Raw genomic sequence first — 25,835 nt, forward strand, 5'->3', positions numbered from 1 at the left:
TGGAGAGATCTTGCTGTGTTGATCTGAAGCTGTGTTTTGGCCTGTGTTCAGAACTTTCTGCAGATAGACATTAAAATCCTTAGTAAAATATGCCTGAGTATTACTTTCTGGTGAAGATCATAGAGCTCCAGTGTCCCTGTGAGCAGTTATAGCCCACAGATACTTCCAATTTTTATTTTCAGAAACATAGCCAAAAGGTCTCAAGGTTCTGATGATGTATCAGTTAAAGACTGAAGCAAAGTTTTGTAGACTGCAGAGTTCATGAATCTTGGATAAGAGTCTCTGTGCATTAATGTGTAAATCTGAAGCTGTGCATCATCAAATGTGTGAGGGGTAGGATCAAGCATGTTTCTGTTGATGACCTCACGCACTCTGGAATCAAGGCTAACCTATATTTAGAATAATACAAAATAAGAGTCAACTATTACAGAATATAAAGTGGTATTCATATCAACCTGTGAATTATCACATTGTTGTGGTTCTGTTCGCTGAGCTGGGAATTTGTGTTGCAGACCTTTCATCCCCTGTCTAGGTGATATTCTCAGTGCTTGGGAGCCTCCTGTGAAGTGCTCCTGTGATCTTTTCTCCGGCATTTGTAGTGGTTTGAATCTGCCGCTTCCGGTTCTTAGTTCCAGCAGTCCGCTGCAGTGGTCGGTATATTGGGTCCAGGTCGATGTGCTTATTGATTGAATCTGTGGATGAGTGCCAGGCCTCTAGGAATTCCCTGGCTGTTCTCTGTTTGGCTTGTCCTGTAATAATAGTGTTGGCCCAGTCGAATTCATGTTGCTTGTCATCTGCCTGTGTGGCTACTAAGGATAGCTGGTCGTGTCGTTTCATGGCTAGTTGGTGTTCATGGATGCAGATCGTTAGCTGTCTTCCTGTTTGTCATATGTAGTGTTTTGTGCAGTCCTTGCATGGGATTTTGTACACTACTATTAAAGGACAAGCCAAACAGAGAACAGTCAGGGAATTCCTAGAGGCATGGCACTCATCCACAGATTCAATCAATAAGCACATCGATCTGGACCCAATATACTGGCCACTGCAACGGACAACTGGAACTGACAACCGGAAGCGGCAGATTCAAACCACTACAAATGCCGGAGGAAAGATCACAGAAGCGCTTCACAGGAGGCTCCCAAGCACTGAGGATGTCACCTAGACAGGGGACGAAACGTCTGCAACACACATTCCCAGCTCGGCGAATAGAACCACAACAACGAGCACCCGAGCTACAAATCTTCTCACAGATTTTGAATTATCACATTTCCAGGACATACTTCTAGTACATTTCTGTAAAAACATTATACTGAAATTTTAATAGCTGAGTGGCTGAACATATAGTAGACGTGGTGTAACTCTGCATTTGAATCAATTATGCAGTATAAATCATTGTTATCTCTGTTTAAAAGTGTGTTTCAGGCATATTCACATGATCAGTTTTGAATAGGTTGCAGAAAACATGCTGTTGCTTTAGATTCCAACATTTCAATAAAAAAAACTTACACTACTTTTGTATAACCTGGTAAAAAGGATGGAACAGATAGCTTAAGTGGCTGTCTCTTTGCTGTTTATTAGAGTAAAAATGTTTGTTCAATAAATTAAATGTTTTAACCCTTAGGTGCTTCCTTCAAATAATAAAAAGCTGGAATGCATGAACTGAACAATTGGCAATAAAGCTTGGAAAAGAAGAATGCTCCAATTAGTTACTAAACCAGAAAGAAGATACGATGGAAGACAGAGATGACTAGAGGGCTGGGTAAATGATTGACAGATTTCACTGAATTAAACTTGAAGTGGCTGAAAACTCTGGAACAGCAATGTGGGGTGACAGGTCGAAAGTTGGGGTGGATGTGCAGTAAGTTCAATCAGAATAGTGATGAGTTTCACAGAGGATAGAAGACTGGAGGAAATTGCTGAAAATGGATGGAGTAACATGTAGATATTTATAGACAGTGCACTGGGGATTTGGATCCAACATACAACAGTCAGGAAAAAGAGCAGAAGACAACACAATAAACCTTTTAACAGCAACCAAGCTCAAGAAAACTAAAATATCTGAATCAGATGAAGACCAATACTTTCCCGCTCTCCTTTTAAGATTATGTTTTGCAGCACTATCTGGAAAATAAATTAAATGCATTTACTCTAGGATTCCATTCTTTTTTATTCTGATAAAATTGTTCCTTATTGATGTTTCCAGACCTAAATGATTGAGAAGTTTTCTGGCTATTACTGGAATGTTGCTGGGACTGGAGGATTTGAGGTATAGGGAGAGGCTGAATAGGTTGGGGCTTCATTTGCTGGAGCGTCAGAGGCTGAGGGGTGACCTTACAGAAGTTTATAAAATCATGACAGGCATGGATAGGGTGAGGGTGTCCAAAACTAGAGGACATAGATTTAAGGTGAGAGGGGCAAGATTAAAAAGTACCTGAGGTGCAACATTTTCACATAGAGGGTGATGTGTGCATGGAACGAGCTGCTAGAAGAATTGGTGGAGGCAAGTACAATTACAACATTTGAAAGTAATCTGGATGGGTATGAATAAGAAGGGTTTAGAGAGATAGGGAGTAGGTCAGACTGGGATTTCTAGTCAGCACGGACAAGTTGGACTGAGGGGGTCTGTTTCTGTGCTGTATGTCTCTATTTGTGCTGTTCTGTAATTTCATTCCAAATTCTTGAATTAACATATATAAGTTGAATTGAACTAAGTGATCAGCTCTTGCTGACTTTGTATAATTTTATTTTTTGTCCAATTAGATGGATTATACAGTCATTGTACATATCATATTCATTTTAATTGCACTAATTTTGCAAATAAAATGGCCAGGTACACTTTTTTGATTTGTGTGTAAGGCCATTACGCTTGTGTTAATGCACTGGTTGCAAATTCAACTGGTTGCCTTGGTTTATTAAAGTTGCACGGAGTCCTGTCTCATTGGCATCACACTACAGGATAACTTCATCATACAGATCAGAGTACTTTAGCACTGATACCCGCATCTTAAGTTGCTTAGTGAATGCTGCCTCTTAATCCATGTGTCAAAACGACTGCATGTCAGAGTTGTGGTAATGGTTCATGCTCTGATGACAATTTGGGAAGATGTTTACTAAATAGTCCTAAATAGCATTAACACAGTCAGATCTTGTTGATCTGCATAACCACCTCCTGTGCTGTAAATGTCTGAGTCTTACTCTCTCTATGAGACACATCTGTGTCTATCAGACTCTTTACGTTGATCTGATGTTCAACGTCTGCTGTCATTTCAACAGCCACAAAACATTTATTACGTTGGCCTGATTGAACCAACAGGTTGTATGATATAGAATGTTTTGTTAGACTCTTTGTCTGTTATCTCTCTAGTGGACATCTATAACTCCTTCAAAGATAGAAATGGCTGGAAAAGCTCAGCAGGTCTGGCAGCATCTGTGAAGAGAAATAAGAATTAATATTTTGGGTCCGGTGACTTCAGAACCAGACCCAAAACATTAACTCTGATTTCTCTTCATAAAAGCTGCCAAACATACTGAGCTTTTCCAGCAACTTCTATTTTTGTTTCTGATTTACAGCATCTGCAGTTCTTTCCATTTTTATTTAGATCTCGTTGTTGTGCTTCCTTCTAGTCATTCATTTGTGTGCAAAATGATTTCTCATTTGCAGTGAGGACACTGCTTTCCCCACACTGTACATGCCTTCTTTTCCTCTGTGTGATGCCCTCGGCAGTATTTTCATCCTCTCCTTTATCCAGGATTATTCTGCCCTTTACACCTGGAATACCTAACATCATATTTTAAGGTCTAAAGTGTTCTGCCATGGATATGCCCTAGTTGCTGAGTTATAAGCTCAGCATTTGTGCAAATGTCAATTGTTTTTCTGACAGCAAGTTTCTTTAGTAGGTGTGCTCTCAATGTGATATCTCTAATGTCTGATACAGTCCTATCATGTTCAAAGATTGTCTTTTAGTTGTGCAAATTTACAAGATTCTGCAACTTCAGCCAATGAAGTCAGACACTGATCAATGGACTGTTTTTATCCTTGGCTTCTACTATTAACATGTACTGTTCATAACTTTCATTCATTTTGGGTTCAAAGCATGATTTCAGGGCTTTGAAAATGCCATAGATTCATAGATTTAGGCCCTTCGGCCATCCATGCCAACCAGCTTTCCTAAACTAAACCACTCCCATTTGCCTACATTTGGCCCATCTCCCTCTAAAACTTTTTTATCCATGTACCTGTCAAAAGGTCTCTGAAATGTTGTTATTGTACCCACCTCTTCCATTTCCTTTGGCAGGTCATTCCATATATGCATTACCCTTTGTGTGGAAAAGTTGCCCTTAGGTTCTCTTTTAAATATTTCCCCCTCTCACCTTAAACCTGTGCTCTCTAGTTTTGGACTTCACTATCCTCAGGAAAGGACCTTGGCTATTCACCTTATCTATGCCCTTTCATGATTTTTTAAACCTCTTTATGGACACCCCTCAGCCTGCTACGCTCCAAGGAAAAAAGTCTCAGCATTAACGTTTTGCAAATCTTGCCTGCACCCTTTCCAGTTTAATAACATCCTTCCTATAGCAGGGTGACTGGAATTGTATACAGTACTCCAAATGCCGTACTCAATGCTTTAACTGATGAAGGCAAGTGTGCCTAATGCCTTCTTTACCATTCTGTCCATCTGTGACACCACTTTCAAGGAACTATGTATTTGCATCCCTCGGCTCTCTGTTTGACAGCACTCCCCAGGGCCCTAATATTAACTGCGCAGGACCTGCCCTAGTTTGTCTTACTGAAATGCAAACACCTGTAATTTCTCTGTTAGGTGCCTTGCAATTTCTTCCCTAACTTCCCACAATACTCTGGGATACACTTGATCAGGTTCCATGGATTTCTGTACATTTATGCATTTTAAGACATCCAGCACCTTCTCTTATGTAATGTGAACTCTTTTCAACACATTACTATTCACTACCCTGCATTCCCTAGCTTCTGTGTCCTTTCTCCTTTGTAAGTACTGACACAAAGTATTTGTTTAGAATCTCACACATCCCTGTGGTTCCACACTCATTGATCTTTAAGAAGTCCTATTCTCCCTGTAGTTACTCTGTTGTTCTTAATAAACTTGTAGAATCTCTTTGGATTCTCCTTTACACTAACTGCCAACATGGTCTCTTGGCCCCTTTTTGCCCTCTTGATTTCCCTCTTAAGTGCAGTCCTACACCATCTCCTGTACTCCTCAAGGGATTCACTTGATTCCAGCTCTCTACACCTGGCATATGCCTCCTTCTTTTTCTTGACCAGAGCCTCAATATCGCTAATCATCCAGTGTTCCCTATTCCTGCTAGTCTTGCCCTTCACACTAACAGGGACATGCTGGCACTGAATACTAATGATCTCACTTTTGAAAGCAGGAAAATGGTCAGTTCAGCTGTGTGTCACCTTTTAATTCTACCAGAGCTAAGAGAGAGAAAGTTGCAACCATCACCTCTTAACCAGTGTCTCAGCTGTGGCCTGTTTCTTTGTTTATTTTCCCATTTTTTTTCAGTTGCTATCAGCAGCTTTCACAATCTTGAACATTACTGTGTATCTCTGTCAGCAGTTACAGAGTCATAGAAAGTAGTGCTATTTTACAGCTCTTTAACAATCAATCTCAGCTCTACTCTGACATCATACTTTGAGTTCTCAAGACATCATTCTGGCCTATACGTGATTTTACTGAACTTGGCTCCAAACCTTCATCCCCTAGTCAGTGCATCATGATAGGGTTTATGTGACAATGGCAAGCCAGAAAGGATTCTGGTACAGATTTTGCCTTTTTTCATCAATGCAGTGAAGCTTGAAACCTAAGAATGAGGAGCAGGAGTAGGCAATTCAGACCCTTCTGTCCCACTCTGCCACTTAATACAATCTTGGCTGATTTCATCTCTTATGCCCGAAACGTCGAATTTCCTGTTCCTTGGATGCTGCCTGACCTGCTGCGCTTTTCCAGCAACACATTTTCAGCTCTGATCTCCAGCATCTGCAGACCTCACTTTCTCCTCGAAGATTTTAACCTACTGCGAATCCTCTTGCAAGGATGCCTTCCTTGAAGAAGCTCTCTTCCTCCCTCTACAATGATTTCATCTCAATCCCAATGCCGCCTTCTTGCCCACTTTACATAACTCTTTGACCCATTACTAAATAAAACCTATTTGTCTCCTTAAATTTATTCAGTGTCCTGGTATCCACCACACTCTGGGATAGTGAATTCCATAGGTAACTTGTTGACGAGCAGGACTATCGAAGCAGTAACTTCTACATTTTTATTTTCAACTGTGCATACTGGGATGTCAGATGTTGCTGTCTGATTTATTCCTTGATAATTCAGCCTTGACAGTCTCACTGTTATTTTCACAGCAAAATCTACGCCGATATATTGTTTTGGTCTATTCCTATCATTTATTTGACATTTGTTTAACAGGTGCTTTTCAGTTACAGATGTAAAATAGCTTGAATGGTTTGCTTTGCATAACAATATGAAAATAATTAAATTGACACAGTCTAATCATAGAATTCCTACAGTGTGGAAACAGGCCCTTTGGATCCATACTGATTCTCTGGAGGACACCCCCTGAGACCCATCCTCTTACTCTGCATTTCCCATAGCTAATCCAACTAGCCAGCACACCCCTGAACACTATGGGCAATTTACAATGGCAAATCCACATAACCTGCACATCTCTAGACTGTGGGAGGAAACCAAACTACCCAGAGGAATCCCAGGTAGACATGGGGAGAATGTCAAAACTCCACATAGACAGTTGTCTGAGACCAAAATCGAACCCAGGTTCCTGGTGCTGTGAGGCAGCATTACTAACCACAGAGCCACCCTGCAAGCCTTGTAACCCTGATGCCTAGCAGCTCTAATAATAGTTACTGAAGCAGCCTGAAGCTAATTCAGGTAGATTAATAGCATCTGCATGATTGCTTCACACATGGCTTGAGCTTGTTTGTTTTAAAGACAAGGAGAAAGTGAGGACTGCAGATGCTGGAGACCAGAGTTGAAAAATGTGATGCTGGAAAAACACAGCAGACCAGGCAGCATCCGAGGAGCAGGAGAATCGATGTTTCGGGCATAAGCCCTTCCTGAAACATCGATTCTCCTGCTCCTCGGATGCTGCCCAGCCTGCTGTGTTTCGCCAGCATCACATTTTCCAACTCTGTTTTAAGGACAAATCAGCTATTGGAAGAAGATGGTAGAAATTGTAATAAAAGCAAGTTACTGCGGATGCTGGAATCTGAAACCAAAAGAGAAAATGCTGGAAAATCTCAGCAGGTCTGGCAGCATCTGTGAGGAGAAAAAGGAGCTGACGTTTCGAGTCTAACTGACCCTTTGTCAAAGTTCAAATTGAAAGTTCTTTTTAACAAGTTGATTTTAAAACTGAATACCTATTCTGAGATTGATTTGGAGATGCCAATGTTTAAAACATTAGAAAAAACAGAGTAATGTCAGAGTAAAAGTTAAAAATCACACAACACCCAGTTATAGTCCAACAGGTTTATTTAGAAGCACTAACTTTCAGAGCACTGCTCCTTCATCAGGTGTTTGTGGGCCACAACCACTTGATGAAGGAGCAACGCTCCGAAAACAAGTGCTTCCAAATAAACCTGTTGGACTATAACCTGGTGTTGTGTGATTTTTAACTTTACTCTGACATTACTCTGTTTTTTTCTAATGTTTTAAACATTGGCTTATATATGGAAGGATTATTTATATATTATCAAGGATAGAAAAGTCAAAAGATGAGCAGCACATAAAAGGAACAGAAAAAAAGGCAGGGTTGAGGGAAAGGAAAACACCCACATTCATACCCACGTAATGTACATATGTGTAGAAGGGCCAGTGAAGTACTTCGAAGGAAACATGAGATAATTAATTGACTTAAATGATATTAATATATTTTAAGAAGCAGTTAATGAGCAAGATTAAAGGAATTTAATTGACAAGATAATGGATGAATTGCTGAGATAGTATTCATAGATAGAATCCCTACAGAGTAGAAACAGGCCATTTGCCCCAACAAGTCCACACCGACCCTCTGAAGAGTATCCCACCCAGTCCCATTCCCCTACTCCATATTTCCCCTAACTATTGCACCCAAGCTACACATCCCTGAGCACAAAGCACAATTTACCATTGCTAATTCACCTAATCAACACATCTTTTGGATTGTGGGAGGAAACTGGAGCACATGGAGAAAAGCCACGTAAACATGGGGAGAATGTGCAAATGCCACATACAGTTGCCTGAGGCTGGAATCGAACTGAGTCCCTGGTGCTGTGAGGCAGCGGTGTTAATCACTGAACCACTGTCACACCCATATGAGATTCAAAGCAGATTTGAAATGGAAAGAAGCCAAGCTGCCAAAACGGAATAATATTTAGAAATCTTATTCAAAGAAAAAAGTACAGGTTGATGCAATGACGACGGTCGGCTTTGCCAGCCTGTATTCCCATGAAATCTCCATCCTAATCACCAATCTACTATCTTCTAGGAACAACATCCACACCACCGTGTTAAGCCTTCATATTTGAAATGATCAATGGTATTGTTAAGCTCAGAGTGCCAAACAGAATAACAAAATTTTATCCCTTAGCCTTTTTGAGCTTCATTAGAAAAGTGTGGAAGATTAAAGACAAGGAGATCTGAGTGAGATTGAGAAAGGGCATTCAAATGACAAATGACAGGAAGCTCAGATCTGAACTTGCAGAGTGGAAGCACTCAGTGAATCAGACTCTGATTTGCAATTGATTTCCCCATGGCTGTAAAGAATACAATTTCATAAATAGCAGACACCGTATACTAAGTGAAGGGGATTGCGTGTAAAATGCCATCTCACTCGGAAGGAACTTTTGAAGCCTAGGGCAATAATGAAGGAAGAGAAGGAGAATAGTTGAAGGTAGAGTGAGCCAGGTTTCACACAGGTTTGGTCCTTTCATATAACAGAAAAGAGGGAGTGATGTGTTTGAAGCTAATATCACATTGAGGTGATGGGAATGGTAGTAGATAACCTGGCAATGTGAGATGGAAAGTGAGAACCTAGAGAAGAGTTGAGTTGGAAAGAAAAGGAATGAGAGCAGACTCAAAAGAAATATGACAAATTAGACTGAGTTCCCTCTTTGTGACAGTAAAGATGAAACAGCAACTAATTAATAATTGCAATTGATTTTCCCAAAGCTATAGAAAAGACCACTTCATGACCAGAAAACACCATGTTAATTCACTTGGAAGAAACTTTGGTGCCCAGGACAATAATGAGGGAAGAGAAGAATAAACAGCTTTGCAGCTCTTATATTTCAGAGTGTGGTGCTGGAAAAGCACAGCCAATCCAGCAGCATCTGAGGCGCAGGGGAATCAACATTTCGGGCATAAGCCCTTCATCTGGAATGACGCTTGTGGCCAAAGGGGGCTGAGAGATAAATGGGAGTGGGGTGGGGCTAGAAGGAAGTTATCTGGGAATGTGGTAGGTAGATAAAGGTGGGGGTGAAGGTGATAGGTCAGAGTGGAGGGTGAACCAGATAGGTGGGAAGGAAGATGGACAGGTAGGACAGTTCAAGAGGGCAGTGCTAAGTTAGAAATTTGGATCTAGGATAAGGTGGGGAGAGGGGAGGTGAGAAAACTGGTGAAATCCACATTGATCTTGTGTGGTTGGAAGGTCACAAGGCAGAAGATGAGGCATTATTCCTTCAGGCATCGGGTGGTGTGTGTTGGCCGTGGAGGAGGCCCAGAACTTGCATGCCCTTGGCGGAGTAGGAGGGGGAGTTAAAATGTTCGGCCACGGGGTGGTGGGGTTGTTTAGTGTGGGTTCTCAGAGATGTTCTCTGAAGTGTTTTGCAAATTGGCACCCTGTCTCCCTAATGTAGAGGAGACGTCAGAAGCAAATGACACAGTAGATGAGACATGTGGAAGCAGGTAAATCTCTGTTGGATGTGGAAGGACCCTTTGGGGCTTTGGATGGAGGTGAAGGGTGAGGTGCTGCTGTAGGTTTTGCACTTCTTGTGGGTTGGTGGGGGGGCGTGGACCTAACAAGGGAGTTACGGAGGGAATGGTCTCTCCGGAATACAGATAGGGATAGAGAGGGAAATGTATCTCTGTTGGTGGGGTCACTTTGCAGGTGGCAGAAATGGAAATGGAGGATGATGCAATGTATCCAGAGGTTAGTGGGTGGAAGGTGAGGACTGGGGGATCTGTCCTTGTTGCGACTGGAGCGGTGGGGTTGAAGGATGGATGTGCAGGAAGTGGAGGAGATGCACTGGAGGGCATCATCGATCATGTGGGAGGGGAAAATGCAGTCTTTGAAGAAGGAGGCCATCTAGGAGGTTCTACAGTGGAATTGGTCCTCCTGGGAGCAGATGTGGCAGAAGCGGAGGGATTGGGAATAGGGGATAACATTTTTACAGGAGGCAGAGTTGGAGGAGGTGAGTCCAGGTAGCTGTGGGAGTCCGTGGGTTTGTAGTGGATGTCCGTGTTGACTTGGTCGCCGGAAATGGAGATGGAGAGGTCAAGGACGGAGGTGTCCGAGATAGTCCAGGTGAACTTGAGGTCAGGGTGGAAGGTGTTACTGAATTTGATGAACTGTTCATCCTCCTTGTGGGCATCTGAGGTGGTGCTGATACACTCATCGATGTAGTGGAGGAAAAGGTGGGGAATGGTGCCGCTGCTGAAGGTGGACTGTTCCACGTACCCAACGAAGAGGCAAGCATAGTTGGGGCCATGCGGGTACCCATGGCTACTCCTTTGGTCTGGAGGAAGTGGGAGGATTCAAAGGAGAAATTGTTGAGGTGAGGACCAGTTTAGCCAAACAAATGTCTGTGTCAGTGGAAGGGTACTGGTTGGGTTGGCGTGAGAGGAAGAAACAGAGGGCTTGGAGGCCTTTGTGGATGATGGATGTGTACAGGGACTGGATGTCCATGGTGGAGATGAGGCATTGGGGGCCAGGGAAGTAAAAGTCATGGAAGAGGTGGAGGGCATGAGTGGTGTCACAAATGTAGGTGCAGAGTTCCTGTACCAAAGGGGACAGGGCGGTCTCAAGGTATGCAGAAATACTTTTGGTGGGGCAGGAGCAGGCCGAAATGATGGGCCAATTGGGGCAGTCAGGCTTGTGAATTTTGGGTAGGAGGTAGAACTAGGTGGTTTAAGCAGAAGGTAGAACTGGGTGGTTTGGGCAGGAGGCAGAACTGGGTGGTTTGGGCAGGAGTTAGAACCGGATGCTTTGGGCAAGAAGTAGAACTGGGTAGTTTGGGCAGGAGGTAGAACCGGGTGGTTTATGCAGGAGGTAGAACCGGGTGATTTGGGCAAGAGGTAGAACCGGGTGGTTTGTGCAGAAGGTAGAACCTCTTATATTTCAACAAGAAGAAGGCAGGAAAGGGACAATAGTTGAAGGAATAGTTAGAGTATAACAAAGAACAGCTTTTAAGTGGAGCAAAACATATTGAAAATGAGATTAATTTTAAGGAAATGGTGGATATGAAAGAATGAGAAAATGTACAACTAATATACTTACAACACTATTATAATATTAAATTTCAGCATAGAATGGTCTAAATTTTGGAATTATTTATTTGCCAATACAATTCAGGAAATTCTGGATTAAATTTTGAAATTATTCCTATTTCTTCATGTGAACAATGTTGCTTGGTTATAGCACTGAGAAATGTAATCTGCAATTTCCAGTATCATATGATCAATTACAAGTGGTATGCATTAGAAGAAACAGTTTTTTATTTCACAGCTTAAAATATTTTGTATGCCTTCCTATGCTGGATTTTAGAAATAGACTGTTTTTAAAGATATTTGATTTTAACAGTTGAGATAGTATACCAGCAATTCAACTTTAAGCCCCTTTCCATTTTGTCACTGTATTAAGTACACCAATGAATGCATAAATTATTTCTGTCACAATCTGAGAAACTGGTTACAAAAAGCATGTATAGCAGCAGCCAAATAGTTCTACTTAGATTAGAAAAAGAGAAAAGTAATTCAATTTTAATTTAAAAGCCAAATAACAAATGATAGAGCAGTCACAATATTAGCTATTAACTCACTCACGAAAAATTCCAAGGAAAAGATTTTTGGTCCTTTACTGGCGTGACTGATGTTTTCACCAATATTATTTTTACATTTTTTTATTATTTTACGAATGATCAAATAGCATGTGGATTTTTTTGTTTCTAAATTTGGGAATTTGTATTGTAGACACTTCAATAAGGAATGTTTTAGATTGGATTGGTTTCTGGAAAAATCTGCTTTAAATATGGTTAGGTGATTACTCTGTTGATCTAATGTAGAAAATTCCTTATCAGTAGAAAGGATTTTAAAGAATTAATTGCCAGAGATTACAAAATACTCCTTCCTTCCTCCCTCATGCCCACATTTAATGTTAACTCCCTTTTTATCAGTGAACTGTATTATGGGTTCAAACCCATGCTTGCAGACATAAGTGATCAATATTTTTCAGAATATATGTAACAGTTTAAATAGTTCCCTTAAAAATCAGACATGTAAATGTTGTACCAGTCCTAAATCAGAAGTGAAAGGCAACAGCAGTATTCAAATTGCAAAACCAAACGTGGTGCTACAATAATTGACCCCTAATGTTTGATCATGAGGCTTGATCATATCAATCTGGCAAGCAAGGACTGAAACATGACCTTCAGGTTAGTTGACGCCAAACATTTCATTCAATTGGATATGCACTGTCTAGGTCAAAAGTATAGGAAATAGGAGTAAACAATTTAGTCCATAGAACCTGTATCCACCAGATCATTGCTCATATTTTGCCTTAATGCCATTTCTAAATATCTCTTGAAATCTTCAATTTTTAGAAATCTATCAATCTCAGACTTGGACATACTCTACTCACAGGCCTCTGGGGTAGAGAATTCCAAAGATTCACCACCTTCTTGAATGAAGAAGTTCTTCCTCAACAGAAGCCTATCTCTGATCTGAGTCTATGCCCCATGGTTCTAGAATCCCCGCCAGAGGAAACATTCTTCTTGCGCCTACATCGATGATCTTCATAAGAATTCTGTACAATTCAATGAGCTTAACTCTCATTCTTCTTAACCCTGGAGAAATGGGACTAGATTAACTTATGATATCTGGTCGGCTTGGACAAATTGGACTGAAGGGTCTGTTTCCATGCTGTACATCTCTATGACTATAATACTTCTACATAGTCTCCTCAATCATACTCATTGGACAATTCCACTATCCCAGGGCCCAGTCTGAGAAGTGGTTACACCCTTCTGTGGCAAGTATATACTTTCCTTTGGGAAGGAAATAAAAGCTGTACACAGTACTCCAGGTAAAGTCTCACCAAGGTTATACACAAATGAAGAAAGACTTCTTTATCCCTTCATTCAAATACATTTGCGACAAAGACCAACATACCATTTGCTTTCTTAATTGGTTGCCATCAGTAATATATGAACAAGGGCATATACGTCCCTTTGAGTCTCAACACATCATAATTTCTCACCATTTAAGAAATACTCTGGATTGCTGTTTTTTCTGAACAATATGGATAATCTCATGTTTATCCACACTTTATTCTGTTTGCCATGTTTTTGTCCCCTCACACAGCCTGTCTAAATCCCCTGAAAACCTGATTGCAACCTCCTCTCTTCATTCCCACATCCAAATTATTGATATAATTTCGGAATTGCTGAGGCCCAGGCATTGATCCTTGCATCACCCCACGAGTCACGGTCTGACAAGCTGAGATGACCCATTTAAACCGGCTCTCCCTTTTCTGTCCATTAACCAATTGTCAACCCTTGTCACTACATTTTTGCTAATCCCATATGAACATAACTGGATAATTTTGCTCACTAATCTCCTGTGTGGGATATTATTGAAAGACTTCTGAAAATCCAAATACATCACACCCATTTTTCCCCTTTTCTACTTTGCTAGTCATCATCATAAAATTCCAACATGATTTCTCTTTCATATATAATGTTGATTCTGCCAAGTCCTATGATTATTTTCTAAGTGTCTAGTGATCACATTCTTCATAATAGATTCTAGCATCTTCAGGCTAACAGGTCTATACTCTGTTCCTCATCCCTGCTTTTTTACATAGTGGGGCTACATTTGCTACTTGGCAACCTTTAGGAACCATTCTTGATGACTATCTACTATTTCAAAAGCCACTATCTTTAACATTGTGGGCCTTAAAAAATTTCATCCCCCTTAATTTCTTCTTTTATACAAGTACTTATATCCTTCACTTCCTCATTTTCACTGCTTACTTTATTCTCTATTATTTCTGGAAGCTATTTTTGTAACAGACACAATGCATCTGTTTAGTTTCGTTGTCATTTCCTTATTTCCCATTATAGATTTTCCCATAACTGCCTGGACTGCGCCCATATTTGTCGTTACTATTTATCTTCCCTTTATAGTGTACCTACAGACACACTTCCAGTTCATTTTTAAGGTATGAGACGGAACTTTCAAAAGTTGATTCAAGTAGACAAGTGGAGTTCCGCAGGGATCAGTTCTGGGTCCTCTGCTGTTTGTAAGTTTTATTAATGACTTGGATGAGGGAGTCGAAGGGTGGGTCAGTAAATTTGCAGATGATACGAAGATTGGTGGAGTTGTGGACAGTGAGGAGGGCTGTTGTCGGCTGCAAAGGGACTTAGATATGATGCAGAGCTGGGCTGAGGAGTGGCAGATGGAGTTCAACCCTGCCAAGTGTGAGGTTGTCCATTTTGGAAGAACAAATAAGAATGCGGAATACAAGGTTAACGGTAGGGTTCTTAGTCAGGTGGAGGAACAGAGGGATCTTGGGGTCTATGTACATAGATCTTTGAAAGTTGCCACTCAGGTGGATAGAGCTTGTAAGAAGGCCTATGGTGTATTAGCGTTCATTAGCAGAGGGAATGAATTCAAGAGTCGTGAAGTGATGTTGCAGCTGTACAGGACTTTGGTTAGGCCACATTTGGAGTACTGTGTGCAGTTCTGGTCGCCTCACTTTAGGAAAGATGTGGAAGCTTTGGAGAGGGTGCAGAGAAGATTTACCAGGATGTTGCCTGGAATGGAGAATAGGTCGTACGAGGATAGGTTGAGAGTTCTCGGCCTTTTCTCGTTGGAACGGCGAAGGATGAGGGGTGACTTGATAGAGGTTTATAAGATGATCAGAGGAATAGATAGAGTAGACAGTCAGAAACTTTTTCCCCGGGTACAACAGAGTGTTACAAGGGGACATAAATTTAAGGTGAAGGGTGGAAGTATAGGGGAGATGTCAGGGGTGGGTTCTTTACCCAGAGAGTGGTGGGGGCATGGAATGCGCTGCCCGTGGGAGTGGTAGAGTCAGAATCATTGGCGACCTTTAAGCGGCAATTGGATAGGTACATGGATGGGTGCTTAATCTAGGATAGATGTTCGGCACAACATCGTGGGCCGAAGGGCCTGTTCTGTGCTGTATTGTTCTATGTTCTATGTTCTAGACTGTTTGTAGGTAAAGGGGTTGTCAAAGGATACAGCGGGGTACAGATCAGTTACATATTTGGCACAGATACAGCAAGTGGAGTTTAATCTGGGTAAGTGTGAGGTGCTGCACTTTCGGAGATTAAAGTCAAGAAAATTATGCAGTTAATGCAGGACCCTGACTAGCATTGATGTACAGAGGGATCTTGGGGTTCAGTCCATAACTCCTTGAAAATGGCCACGTAAGTAGATAAGGTGATAAAGAAGTTTGCCTTTATTGGTTAGGGAATCGAGTACAAGAGTTAGGATGTCATGATGCAGCTTTATAAGACTTTGGTGAGGCCACATTTACAGTATTGCTTTCAATTCTGGTTGCCATATTATGGAAAGATGTGGAGGCTTTGGACATGGTGCAGAAGAGATTTACCAGGGTGTTGCTTGGATTAGAGGGTATGAGCTTTAGGGAGAGGCTAGAAAAACTTAGGTTGTTTTTTCTGAAGAAGTGGAGGTTGAGGGGAGACTTGATAGAAGTCTATAGAATTATGAGATGTATAGATAGGGTTGATAGTCAATCTTTTTCCCAGAGTTGAAATGACTAAAACTAGAGGGGGCAAGTTTAAAGTAGATGTGAGGGACACTTTCTTTTTATACAGAGAGTGGTCGAAGATCGGAATGCACTGCCAGGGATGGTGGTAGAGGCAGATACGATAGGAGCATTTAAGGGACTTTCAGATAAGCATATGGATATGCAAGGAATGGAGGGATATGGACTAAGTGCAGGCAGAAGGGATTAGTTTAACTTGTTGTCATGTTCAGCACAACATAGTGGGCTGAAGTGTCTCTTCCTGTGCTGTACGGTCTATGTTCTATAACTGTCCAATTGGATGTTCTCAGAAGTGTGATCACAAGAGTTCAGAGGCATTATATTCCTGTAAGAGTGAAGAGTAAGACTGGTAAGACTAGGGAACAATGGATGAATAAAGATATTGCGGTTCTGGTCAAGAATAAGAAAGGGTCATTTATAAGCTGTAGACTCTGGGAACAAATTAATCTCTTGATCAATATAAAGGATGTAGGAGCATTTTTAAGGGAGAAATCAGGAGAGCAAAAACATCATATGAGATAGCCTTGGCAGATATGGTTAGGATAATCCAAAGAGATCCTACAAGTATATTAAAAGCAAAAGAGCCATTAGGGAGAGAATAGAACACCTTAAAAATCAATGAAATGATCTTTGTATTGAATCTCAGGACATGGGACCAGTATTAAATGAATATTTCATATCAGTTTTTACTGTGGAGAAAGAAAGGAAGGCAAAAGAACTCAGGGAAACAAATACTGGTGTTTTGAAAACAATTCACTTACAGAAGAAGATGTGTTGGAGGTGTTAGAAAGCAGAAAGTAGGATAATTCTCTGGGACCTGATGAAGTGTATCTCAGGACATTGTGGGGCCCATAGCTGAGACATTAGTTTCATCTATAGTGCTGGAGGACTGGAGTGCGGCTCATGTCATGCTTTTATTTAAGAAAGGCTGTAAGGAGAAGCCTGCAATCTACAGACCTGTGAGTCTGACATCGGTGGTTGGTAAGTTGTTGGAGAAGATTCTGAAAGATGGAATTTACATGCATTTGAGAGGCAAGGACCAATTAAGGATAGTCAGCATGGCTTTGTGCAAGGGAAATCATGCTTCACAAACTTGATTGAGGTTTTTGAGGAGATAATCAAAAAGATTGATGGGGGAGAGTGGCAGACATTGCTTTCATGGACTTTTGTGAAGCCTTTGACAAGGTTCAGCATGATAGACTGAATAGTAAAATTAGATCACATGCGATTCAGGGAGAGCTTGCTAACTGGATAAAAAATTGGCTTAATGGTAGGACACAGAGGGTGTAGTGGAGGGTCGTTTTTAAAAATGGAGGACTATGACCAGCAGAATCCACTGGGATCAGAACTGGGTCCACTTTTGTTTGTCATTTATATAAATGATTTAGATGAGAATTTAGGAAACATGATTAGTAAGCTTGTGGATGTCATCAACATTGGTGATGTAGTGGACAATGAAGAAGGCTATCCAAGATTACAAAGAAATTTTGATCAATTAGGTTAATGGGATGAGGAGTAGCAGATGGAGTTTAATTTGGGTAAATGCAAAATATCGCATGTTGGTAAAACAACAAGAGGAGAATTTACACAAATAATGGCAGGACCTTGGGTAATGTTATAGCACAGAAAGATGTAATGGTTCAGATCGATAATTCTTTGAAATTTGCATCATATGTAGACAGCGTGATTAAGAAGGCATTTAGCAAGCATGCCTTCATTGCTCAGACGTTTGAGTATAGGGGTTTGGATGTCATGTGAAGTTGTACAGAACATTGGTGAGGCCTCTTCTGGCCACCCTGCTATTGGAAGGATACAATTAAATTGGAGAGGGATCAGAAAAGATTAACCAGGATGCTGTCAGGAATAGAAGGTTTGACTTATAAAGTTAGGCTGGATTGGCTAGGACTTTTTCACTGGCATATAGGAGCTTGAGCAGTTTATAAAGTCTTGAGGGGCATAGATAAGTTGAATAGCAAATTTAGATGAATAAAGTCTTTTCCTTGGGTGGGGGAGTTCAAAACAATGGGGCATATTTTTAAGGTGAGAGGAGAAAGCTTTGAAAAGGTATGAAGAGCAACATTTTTACGCAGAGAGTATTTCATATGTGGAATGAACTGCCAGAGGAAGTGACAGATGCAGGTATGAGTACAGCATTTAAAAGACATTTGGATGAATCATGAATAGGAAAGATTTAGAGGGATATGGGCCAAACATATGCAAGTGGGACTAATCAGGTTTGAGTCACCATGACCGAATTGGACCAAAGGGTCTGTTTCCATGTGTACGACTATAACGGGCCCTCATACTATGGTCCTGCATCACAAACCTGGAGGAAATGGCACAAATAGTTACACTTGATTATTGCTTTACGATCAGGAACCTGGAGATGTTGTGGACAGGGCGGTAGAGATGAGAGCCAAGCCATTTCCTGCAGACTGCCAAAGGAGGCCATGCCACCAGGCATATGTAGAGTGGATACAGATAGTGACTTGGGTCGGTGCTATGTCCTGAGCTAAATTAAATGCACAGTAGTTTAGAAAGAAGGTTAATGACCTTCTGTGTTCTGCAAGAATAAGTGCCATCATCATGTTTCTGCTATCCCCTTCTCACAGAAATACCACTCAAATTAACACTGCCACTGTACAATGTTTGGTAGCCGACAAACAATTTCAACCCATGTTTGCTGTTCCTTACAATTTCTTAGCTCCACAGAAACTATTTCCACAAGTTGATTTTCTGGTTTAAGAACTTGTCTTAGTTTATTGATATCATCCTTTGTTACCAGCACTATCCTGCCTTTTTCTCATTTTCTCCTATCCTACCTAAATTTCAAATACTCCTGAACATTAAAACTTCGTTACTCTACAATCACAGCTGCATCATGGCAATGAGGTCATACTTGTTTACTTCTATTTGTATCATGAATTAATCTACTTTGTTAAGAATGCTGTATGAGGTAGATTGCTTTAATTCTGTCTTTATGAGTTTCACATCCTCTTGACAAGTCTATTGGCACACTGCTTTTAACTGTATCTAGTCTCTTTTCTAAACTGTTCCTACGATATCTAAGTTCTTAATAACTTTCTTTCCTGTATCATGGTGCCATGCTTAAGTTGCTCATCTGTCATGTAATCCTTGCTTTCATCTAGATAGGCTGCAAGAAACTAGAATCTAATTGCAAAACCCGAGGCTCTTCCACTTCAGTGTTCTTGATCCCGATTCTTGCTTCACTTGCAGTCACACCTTCCCTACCCTGACCACTTACCAAATCAGATCTCACTCTTATGAGTTTTGTCTACCTCCTGGAACAAGGTCTGGATAATGTTGTCCTTCCAAAACTGGTCATTGTGTCTGCACCTCAGCCCCCAGCTCATTTATTCTGAACTGAAGTTTCTGCAGATGTACAACATTACTAGAAAAGTTATAGCAGGTTCATAATTGGCAAATGCATATAAATGTTTTGCTACCATTATTCAGCAGACTGAGCAAATTCAAAGGGTATCATTGAAATCAAAATAATTAATTGGTTCGATCATTTCTGGGACTCAGGCACAAACATGTAAATATATCCATGGATACATTTCCAATCACACCTGGCTGTGTTGTCCATCCTGTTTACTTTGATCTATCTCACCATCTTCAGGATTGAATTTGTCCACTGGAAGAACAAACTCGTCCAGAAACTAACAATGGACTCTATGCTTTTACAGGTGGGAACCAAGAAATTAATAAAGTTGGACTGTGTGCCATGCAAATTCTATGTAAATTGTTGCTCAGTATGAATTTTACACCATTGACTGCTGCTATTCACCAAAGATGCTTGAGGGCAAGTGTGTAAAGCACTGACAACAGCTTGCATTCTTATTATTTCAATAACCATTCTACTAAACTGATTGAAATTCTTCAGTTAAGATCAACAGAAAAACCTCACCAGAAAATCTAATAAGTTTTATGAATTTAGACAAAATTTAATAACTACAAAATGAAGTCTTGCAATTCCTAAAATTACGCGAAATTTGAAAGATAAATGAGAAAAATGCTGACCAGTCAATCAATTACTTGATTTCCTGTGACATCACACTACGATTTTCATAGAATGGGGTTGGTCCATGCTGGAGCCATGGATCAGGTAGTGATGAATTATTGTTTATTATCTATTGTAAATAGGGTTATCGCTTACCTGTAGTATAGAGTCATAGAGATGAACAGCATGGAAACAGACACTTTGGTCCAACCCGTCCATGCTGACCAGATATCCCAACCTAATCTAGTCCCACCTGCCAGTACCTGGCCCATATCTCTCCAAACCCTTCCTATTCATATATCCATCCAAATGCCTCTTAAATGTTGCAATTGTACCAGCCTCCACACATCCTCTGGCAGCTCATTCCACACACGTATCACCCTCTGTGTGAAAAAGTTGCACCGTAGGTCTCTTTTATGTCTTTCCCCTCTCACCCTAAACCTATGCCCTCGAGTTCTGGACTCCCCAACACCAGGGAAAAGACTTTGCCTATTTACCCTATCCATGCCCCTCATAATTTTGTAAACCTCTGTAAGGTCACCCCTCAGCCTCCGACGCTCCAGGGAAAACAGCCCCAGCCTGTTCAGCCTCTCCCTATAGCTCAAATCCTCCAACCCTGGCAACATCCTTGTAAATCTTTTCTGAACCCTTTCAAGTTTCACAACATCTTTCAGATAGGAAGGTGACCAGAACTGCATGCAATATTCCAACAGTAGCCTAACCAATATCCTGTGCAGCCACAACATGACCTTCCAACTCCTGTACTCAATACTCTGACCAATAAAGGAAAGCATACCAAATGCCTTCTTCACTATCCTATCTACCTGCGACTCCACTTTCAAGGAGCTATGAATCTGCACTCTAAGGTCTCTTTGTTCAGCAACACTCCCTAGGACCTTACCATTAAGTGTACAAGTCCTGCTATGATTTGCTTTCCCAAAATACAGCATCTTGCATTTATCTGAATTAAACTCCATCTGACATTTCTCAGCCCATTGGTCCCTCTGGTCCAGATTCTGTTGTAATCTGAGGTAACCTTCTTCGCTGTCGACTACACCTCCAATTTTGGTGTCATCAGCAAACTTACTAACTGTATCTCTTATGCTCACATCAAAATCATTTATGTAAATGACAAAGAGGAGAGGACCCAGCACTGATCCTTGTGACACTCCACTGGTCACAGGCCTCCAGTCTAAAAAACAACCCTCCACCACCACCCTCTGTCTTCTACCTTTGAACCAGTCTGTATCCAAATGGCTAGCTCTCCCTGTATTCTGTGAAATCTAATCTTTCTAATCAGTCTCCAGTGGAGAACCTTGTTGAACGCCTTACTGAAGTCCATATAGATCACATTTACCGCTCTGCCCTCATCAATCCTCTTTGTTACTTCCTCAAAAAACTCAATCAAGTTTGTGAGACATAATTTCCCATGCAAAAGCCATGCTGACTGTCCATAATCAGTCCTTGCCTTTCCAAACATCCTGTCCCTCAGGTTTCCCTCTAACAACTTGCCCACCACCAACGTCAGGTTCACTGGTCTATAGTTCCCTAGCTTGTCCTTACCACCCTTCTTAAACAGTGGCACCACATTAGCCAAACTCCAGTCTTCCGGCACCTCACCTGTGACTATCAATGATACAAATATCTCAGCAAGAGGCCCAGCAATCACTCCTCTAGCTTCCCACAGAGTTCTAGGGTACACCTGATCAAGTCCTGGGGATTTATCCATCTTTACCTCTTTCAAGACATCCAGTACTTCCTCCTCTGTAATCTGGACATTTTGCAAGATGTCACCATCTATTTCTCTACAGTCTATATCTTCCATATCCTTTTCCACAATAAATACTGATGCAGAATACTCGTTTAATATCTCCCCCATTTTCTGTGGCTCCACACAAAGACCACCTTGCTGATCTTTGAGGGGCCCTATTCTCTCCCTCATTACCCTTTTGTTCTTTATGCATTTGTAAAAACTCTTTGGATTCTCCTTAACTCTACTTGCCAAAGCTATCTTATGTCCCCTTTTTGCCCTCCTGATTTCCCTCTTAAGTATACTCCTACTTCCTTTATACTCTTCTAAGGATTCACTTGATCTATCCTGTCTATAGGAGAAAGTGAGGACTGCAGATGCTGGAGATCAGAGCTGAAAATGTGTTGCTGGAAAAGTGCAGCAGGTCAGGCAGCATCCAAGGAGTAGGAGAATCGACGTTTCAGGCATGAGCCCTTCTTCAGGAATTCCTGAAGGGCTCTTGCCCGAAACGTCGATTCTCCTGCTCCTTGGATGCTGCTTGACCTGCTGCGCTTTTCCAGCAACACATTTCTATCCTATCTATACCTTACATATGCCTCCTTCTTTTACTTAACCAAATTCTCAATTTCTTTAGTCATCTGGCATTCCTTATACCTACCAGCTTTTCCTTTCACCCGAACAGGAATATATTTTGTCTGGATTCTCGTTATCTCATTTCTGAAGTTTTCCCATTTTCCAACAGTCCCTATACCCGCGAACATTTGCCTCCAATCAGCTTTTGAAAGTTCTTGTCTAATACCATCAAAGTTGACCTTTCTCCAATTTAGAACTTCAACTTTTAGATCTGGTCTATCCTTTTCCATCATTATTTTAAATCTAATAGAATTATGGTCACTGGCCCCAAAGTGCTCCCCTACTGATACCTCAGTCACCTGCCCTGCCTATTTTCCAAAGTAAGTCAAGTTTTGCACTTTCTCTAGCAGGTACATCCACATACTGAATCAGAAAATTGTCTTGTACACACTTAACAAAATTCCTTCCATCTAAACCCTTAACACTATGGCAGTCCCAGTCTATGTTTGGAAAGTTAAAATCCTCTAATAAAACCACCCTACTATTCTTACAGATAGCTGAGATTAGGGGGTCTATAATACAATCCCATTAAGGTTATCATCCCTTTCTTATTTCTCAGTTCCACCCAAATAACTTCCCTGGATGTATTTCCGGGAATATCCTCCCTCAGCACAGCTGTAATGCTATCCCTTATCAAAAATGCCACTCTCCCTCCTCTCTTGCCTCCCTTTCTATTCTTCCTGTAGCATTTGTATCCTGGAACATTAAGCTGCCAGTCCGGCCCATCCCTGAGCCATGTTTCTGTAATTGCTATGATTCCCCAGTCCCATGTTCCTAACCTACCAGCCCTGAGTTCATCTGCCCTCCCTGTTAGGCCCCTTGCATTGAAATAAATGCAGTTTAATTTATTTGTCCTACCTTGTCCCCGCCTGCCCAGCATTGTTTGACTCACTTCTGTTCTCAACTGTACCTTTAGATGATTAGATTACTTACAGTGTGGAAACAGGCCCTTCGGCCCAACAAGTCCACACCGACCCGCCGAAGCGCAACCCACCCATACCCCTATATTTACCTCTTACCTAACACTATGGGCAATTTAGCATGGCCAATTCATCTGACCCGCACATCTTTGGACTGTGGGAGGAAACTGGAGCACCCGGAGGAAACCCATGCAGACACGGGGAGAACGGGCAAACTCCACATAGTCAGTCGCCTGAGGTGGGAACTGAACCCGTGTCTCTGGCGCTGTGAAGCAGCAGTGCTAACCACTGTGCCGCCTACCGTACCAGTCTCAGATTGATCCCTTTCCTTACTATCCACCCCCCCCCCCCACCTTACTAGTTTAAATCCTCCCGAGCTGCTCTAGCAAATTTCCCTGCCAGTATATTAGTCCCCTTCCAAGTTAGGTGCAATTCGTCCTTCTTGTTCAGGTCATTCCTACCCCAAAAGAGATTCCAATGATCCAAAAATGTGAATCCTTCTCTCATACACCAGCTCCTCAGCAATGTATTCATCTTCTCTATCCTCCTATTCCTGCCTTCACTAGCTCGTAGCACCGGGAGTAATCCAGATATTATTACTCTTGAGGACCTCCTTTTTAAATTTCTGCCTAATCTCTGTAATCCCCTTCAGAATCTCAACCTTTTCCCTTCCTATGTCTTTGGTTCCAATGTGAACAGTGATCTCTTGCTGGCCCCTCTCCCCTTTGAGAACAATTTGCACCCTCTCTGAGACATCCTTGATCCTGGCACCAGGAAGCAATACACCATTCTGCTTTTTCACTGCTGGCCACAGAAATGTCTGTCTGTACCTCGGACTAGAGAATCCCTTGAAACAATTGATCTCTTGGAACCCAAGGTACCCCTTGTTGCATTAGAGCCAGTCTCAATACCAGAAACTTGGCTGTTCATGCTACGTTCCCCTGAGAATCCATCACCCCCTGCATTTTCCAAAACAGCATACCTGTTTGAAATGGGTATATCCACAAAAGACTCCTGCATTAGCTGCCTACCTCTCTTACCCCTTCTGGAGTTAACCCATCTGTGTGATTGTATCTGAGACTTTCCCCTCTTCTTATAACTACCATCTATCACATACTGTTGCTGTTGCAAATTTCTCATTGCTTCTAAGTGTCTCTCTAACCGAGCCATTTGATCTGATATGATTCACAGCCTACAGCATTTACGACAGATATAATCCGCAGTAACCCTTAAACTCTCTTTAAACTCCCACATCTGGCAAGAAGTACATATCACTCTATTAAAGGTCAGTTTTGCTCCTTCACAATCTACAGACCCAGAAAATAACACTGTCTTATTCCTCTAAAAACACTGTCCCAGGTTAAATTAATAGTTGTGGCTTATATTTTAAGTTTAATCAAGAGACATATGTCCAAAAAACTTATCATCCAGAAAGAACCCACTCTACTCCCTACTGCAGATTCTATATGGGCCACACTTAAAAACTACGATTAACTTATCTGATTCTGTGCCGTGAACTTCACCCAACAGTTCCTCCAAGATCAGTTGTGAATTTCACTGTTTGTTCATTTTCCCAGATGCACTCCAATGTCCAGTGATACATGAATTCAAACAGCAAAGGCAGTAACTGTGTAGGTTCTGTCTCTCTCTCTCCTGCAATGACCTCACCATGTGCTTCCTTTGTCTGCTTTTCTCCCTTTTAAAACTGCTGTTGTTTTGACTTTTTATTTTCCAAAGTTCCACAACAATGCAGTAGCATAAAAAAACAGTAATTGCTACTCCTGGAATTCGAGGAAATCACCAGAAATTTAGTAGTGTCTGTTGGATTGTGTTTTCAATATATGATCATTCACATTATTTTGCTCTACAGTCAAAAGGCAATTCTATTGATGACCCATATTGCTGCAATGCTCCAAACCTCATCTGTCCCTCGACTTATCCTGCCCTTTGCAGCTATAATGCACTTCTCATAGAATCTCTACAGGATAGAAAGAGGTCATTTGAACATCAAGTCTGCACTGACACACCAAACAGCTTCTCACCTAGACCCACCCCTCCACACATTTCTTACTTACCATGGCTAATCCATCTAACCTACATGTCCCTGACAATTCAGCATGGTCAATCCATCTAACCTGCATATCCTTGAACTGGAAACCAAATCACCTGGTGGAAATCCATGCAGACACAAGAAGAATGTGCAAACTCCACATAAACAATCACCAAAAGCTGGAAGCGAACTTGGGTCCCTGTCTCTGTGAGACAACAGTGCTAACCACTGTGCCACTGTACTACCCACTTTTCTTGAGGAAAAAGCGAAGTTTTATTGCATTATAAAGGCAACGAATGTTTTAATGATGGAACTAGACATTTTGAATAGGACTGGGTACTTTTATTGCTATATTTTGCTCAATAATCCCAAAAAGTTTTA

General features: G+C 41.4%; 1 protein-coding gene across 1 annotated transcript in view; it reads right to left on the reverse strand.

Moving 5' to 3' along the window:
* Positions 1 to 200: 200 nt before the first annotated feature.
* LOC132815213 (regulator of G-protein signaling 20-like) overlaps positions 201 to 25,835 on the reverse strand; it is a 99,218-nt gene continuing 73,583 nt past the window's right edge. The window contains exon 4 of the mRNA XM_060824027.1: positions 201 to 389. Within this exon, the coding sequence (XP_060680010.1) occupies positions 201 to 389 (189 nt within the window). The remainder of the gene's footprint in view (positions 390 to 25,835) is intronic.

The sequence above is a fragment of the Hemiscyllium ocellatum genome, chromosome 4 (assembly GCF_020745735.1).
Source record: "Hemiscyllium ocellatum isolate sHemOce1 chromosome 4, sHemOce1.pat.X.cur, whole genome shotgun sequence".
NCBI classification, from domain to species: domain Eukaryota; kingdom Metazoa; phylum Chordata; class Chondrichthyes; order Orectolobiformes; family Hemiscylliidae; genus Hemiscyllium; species Hemiscyllium ocellatum.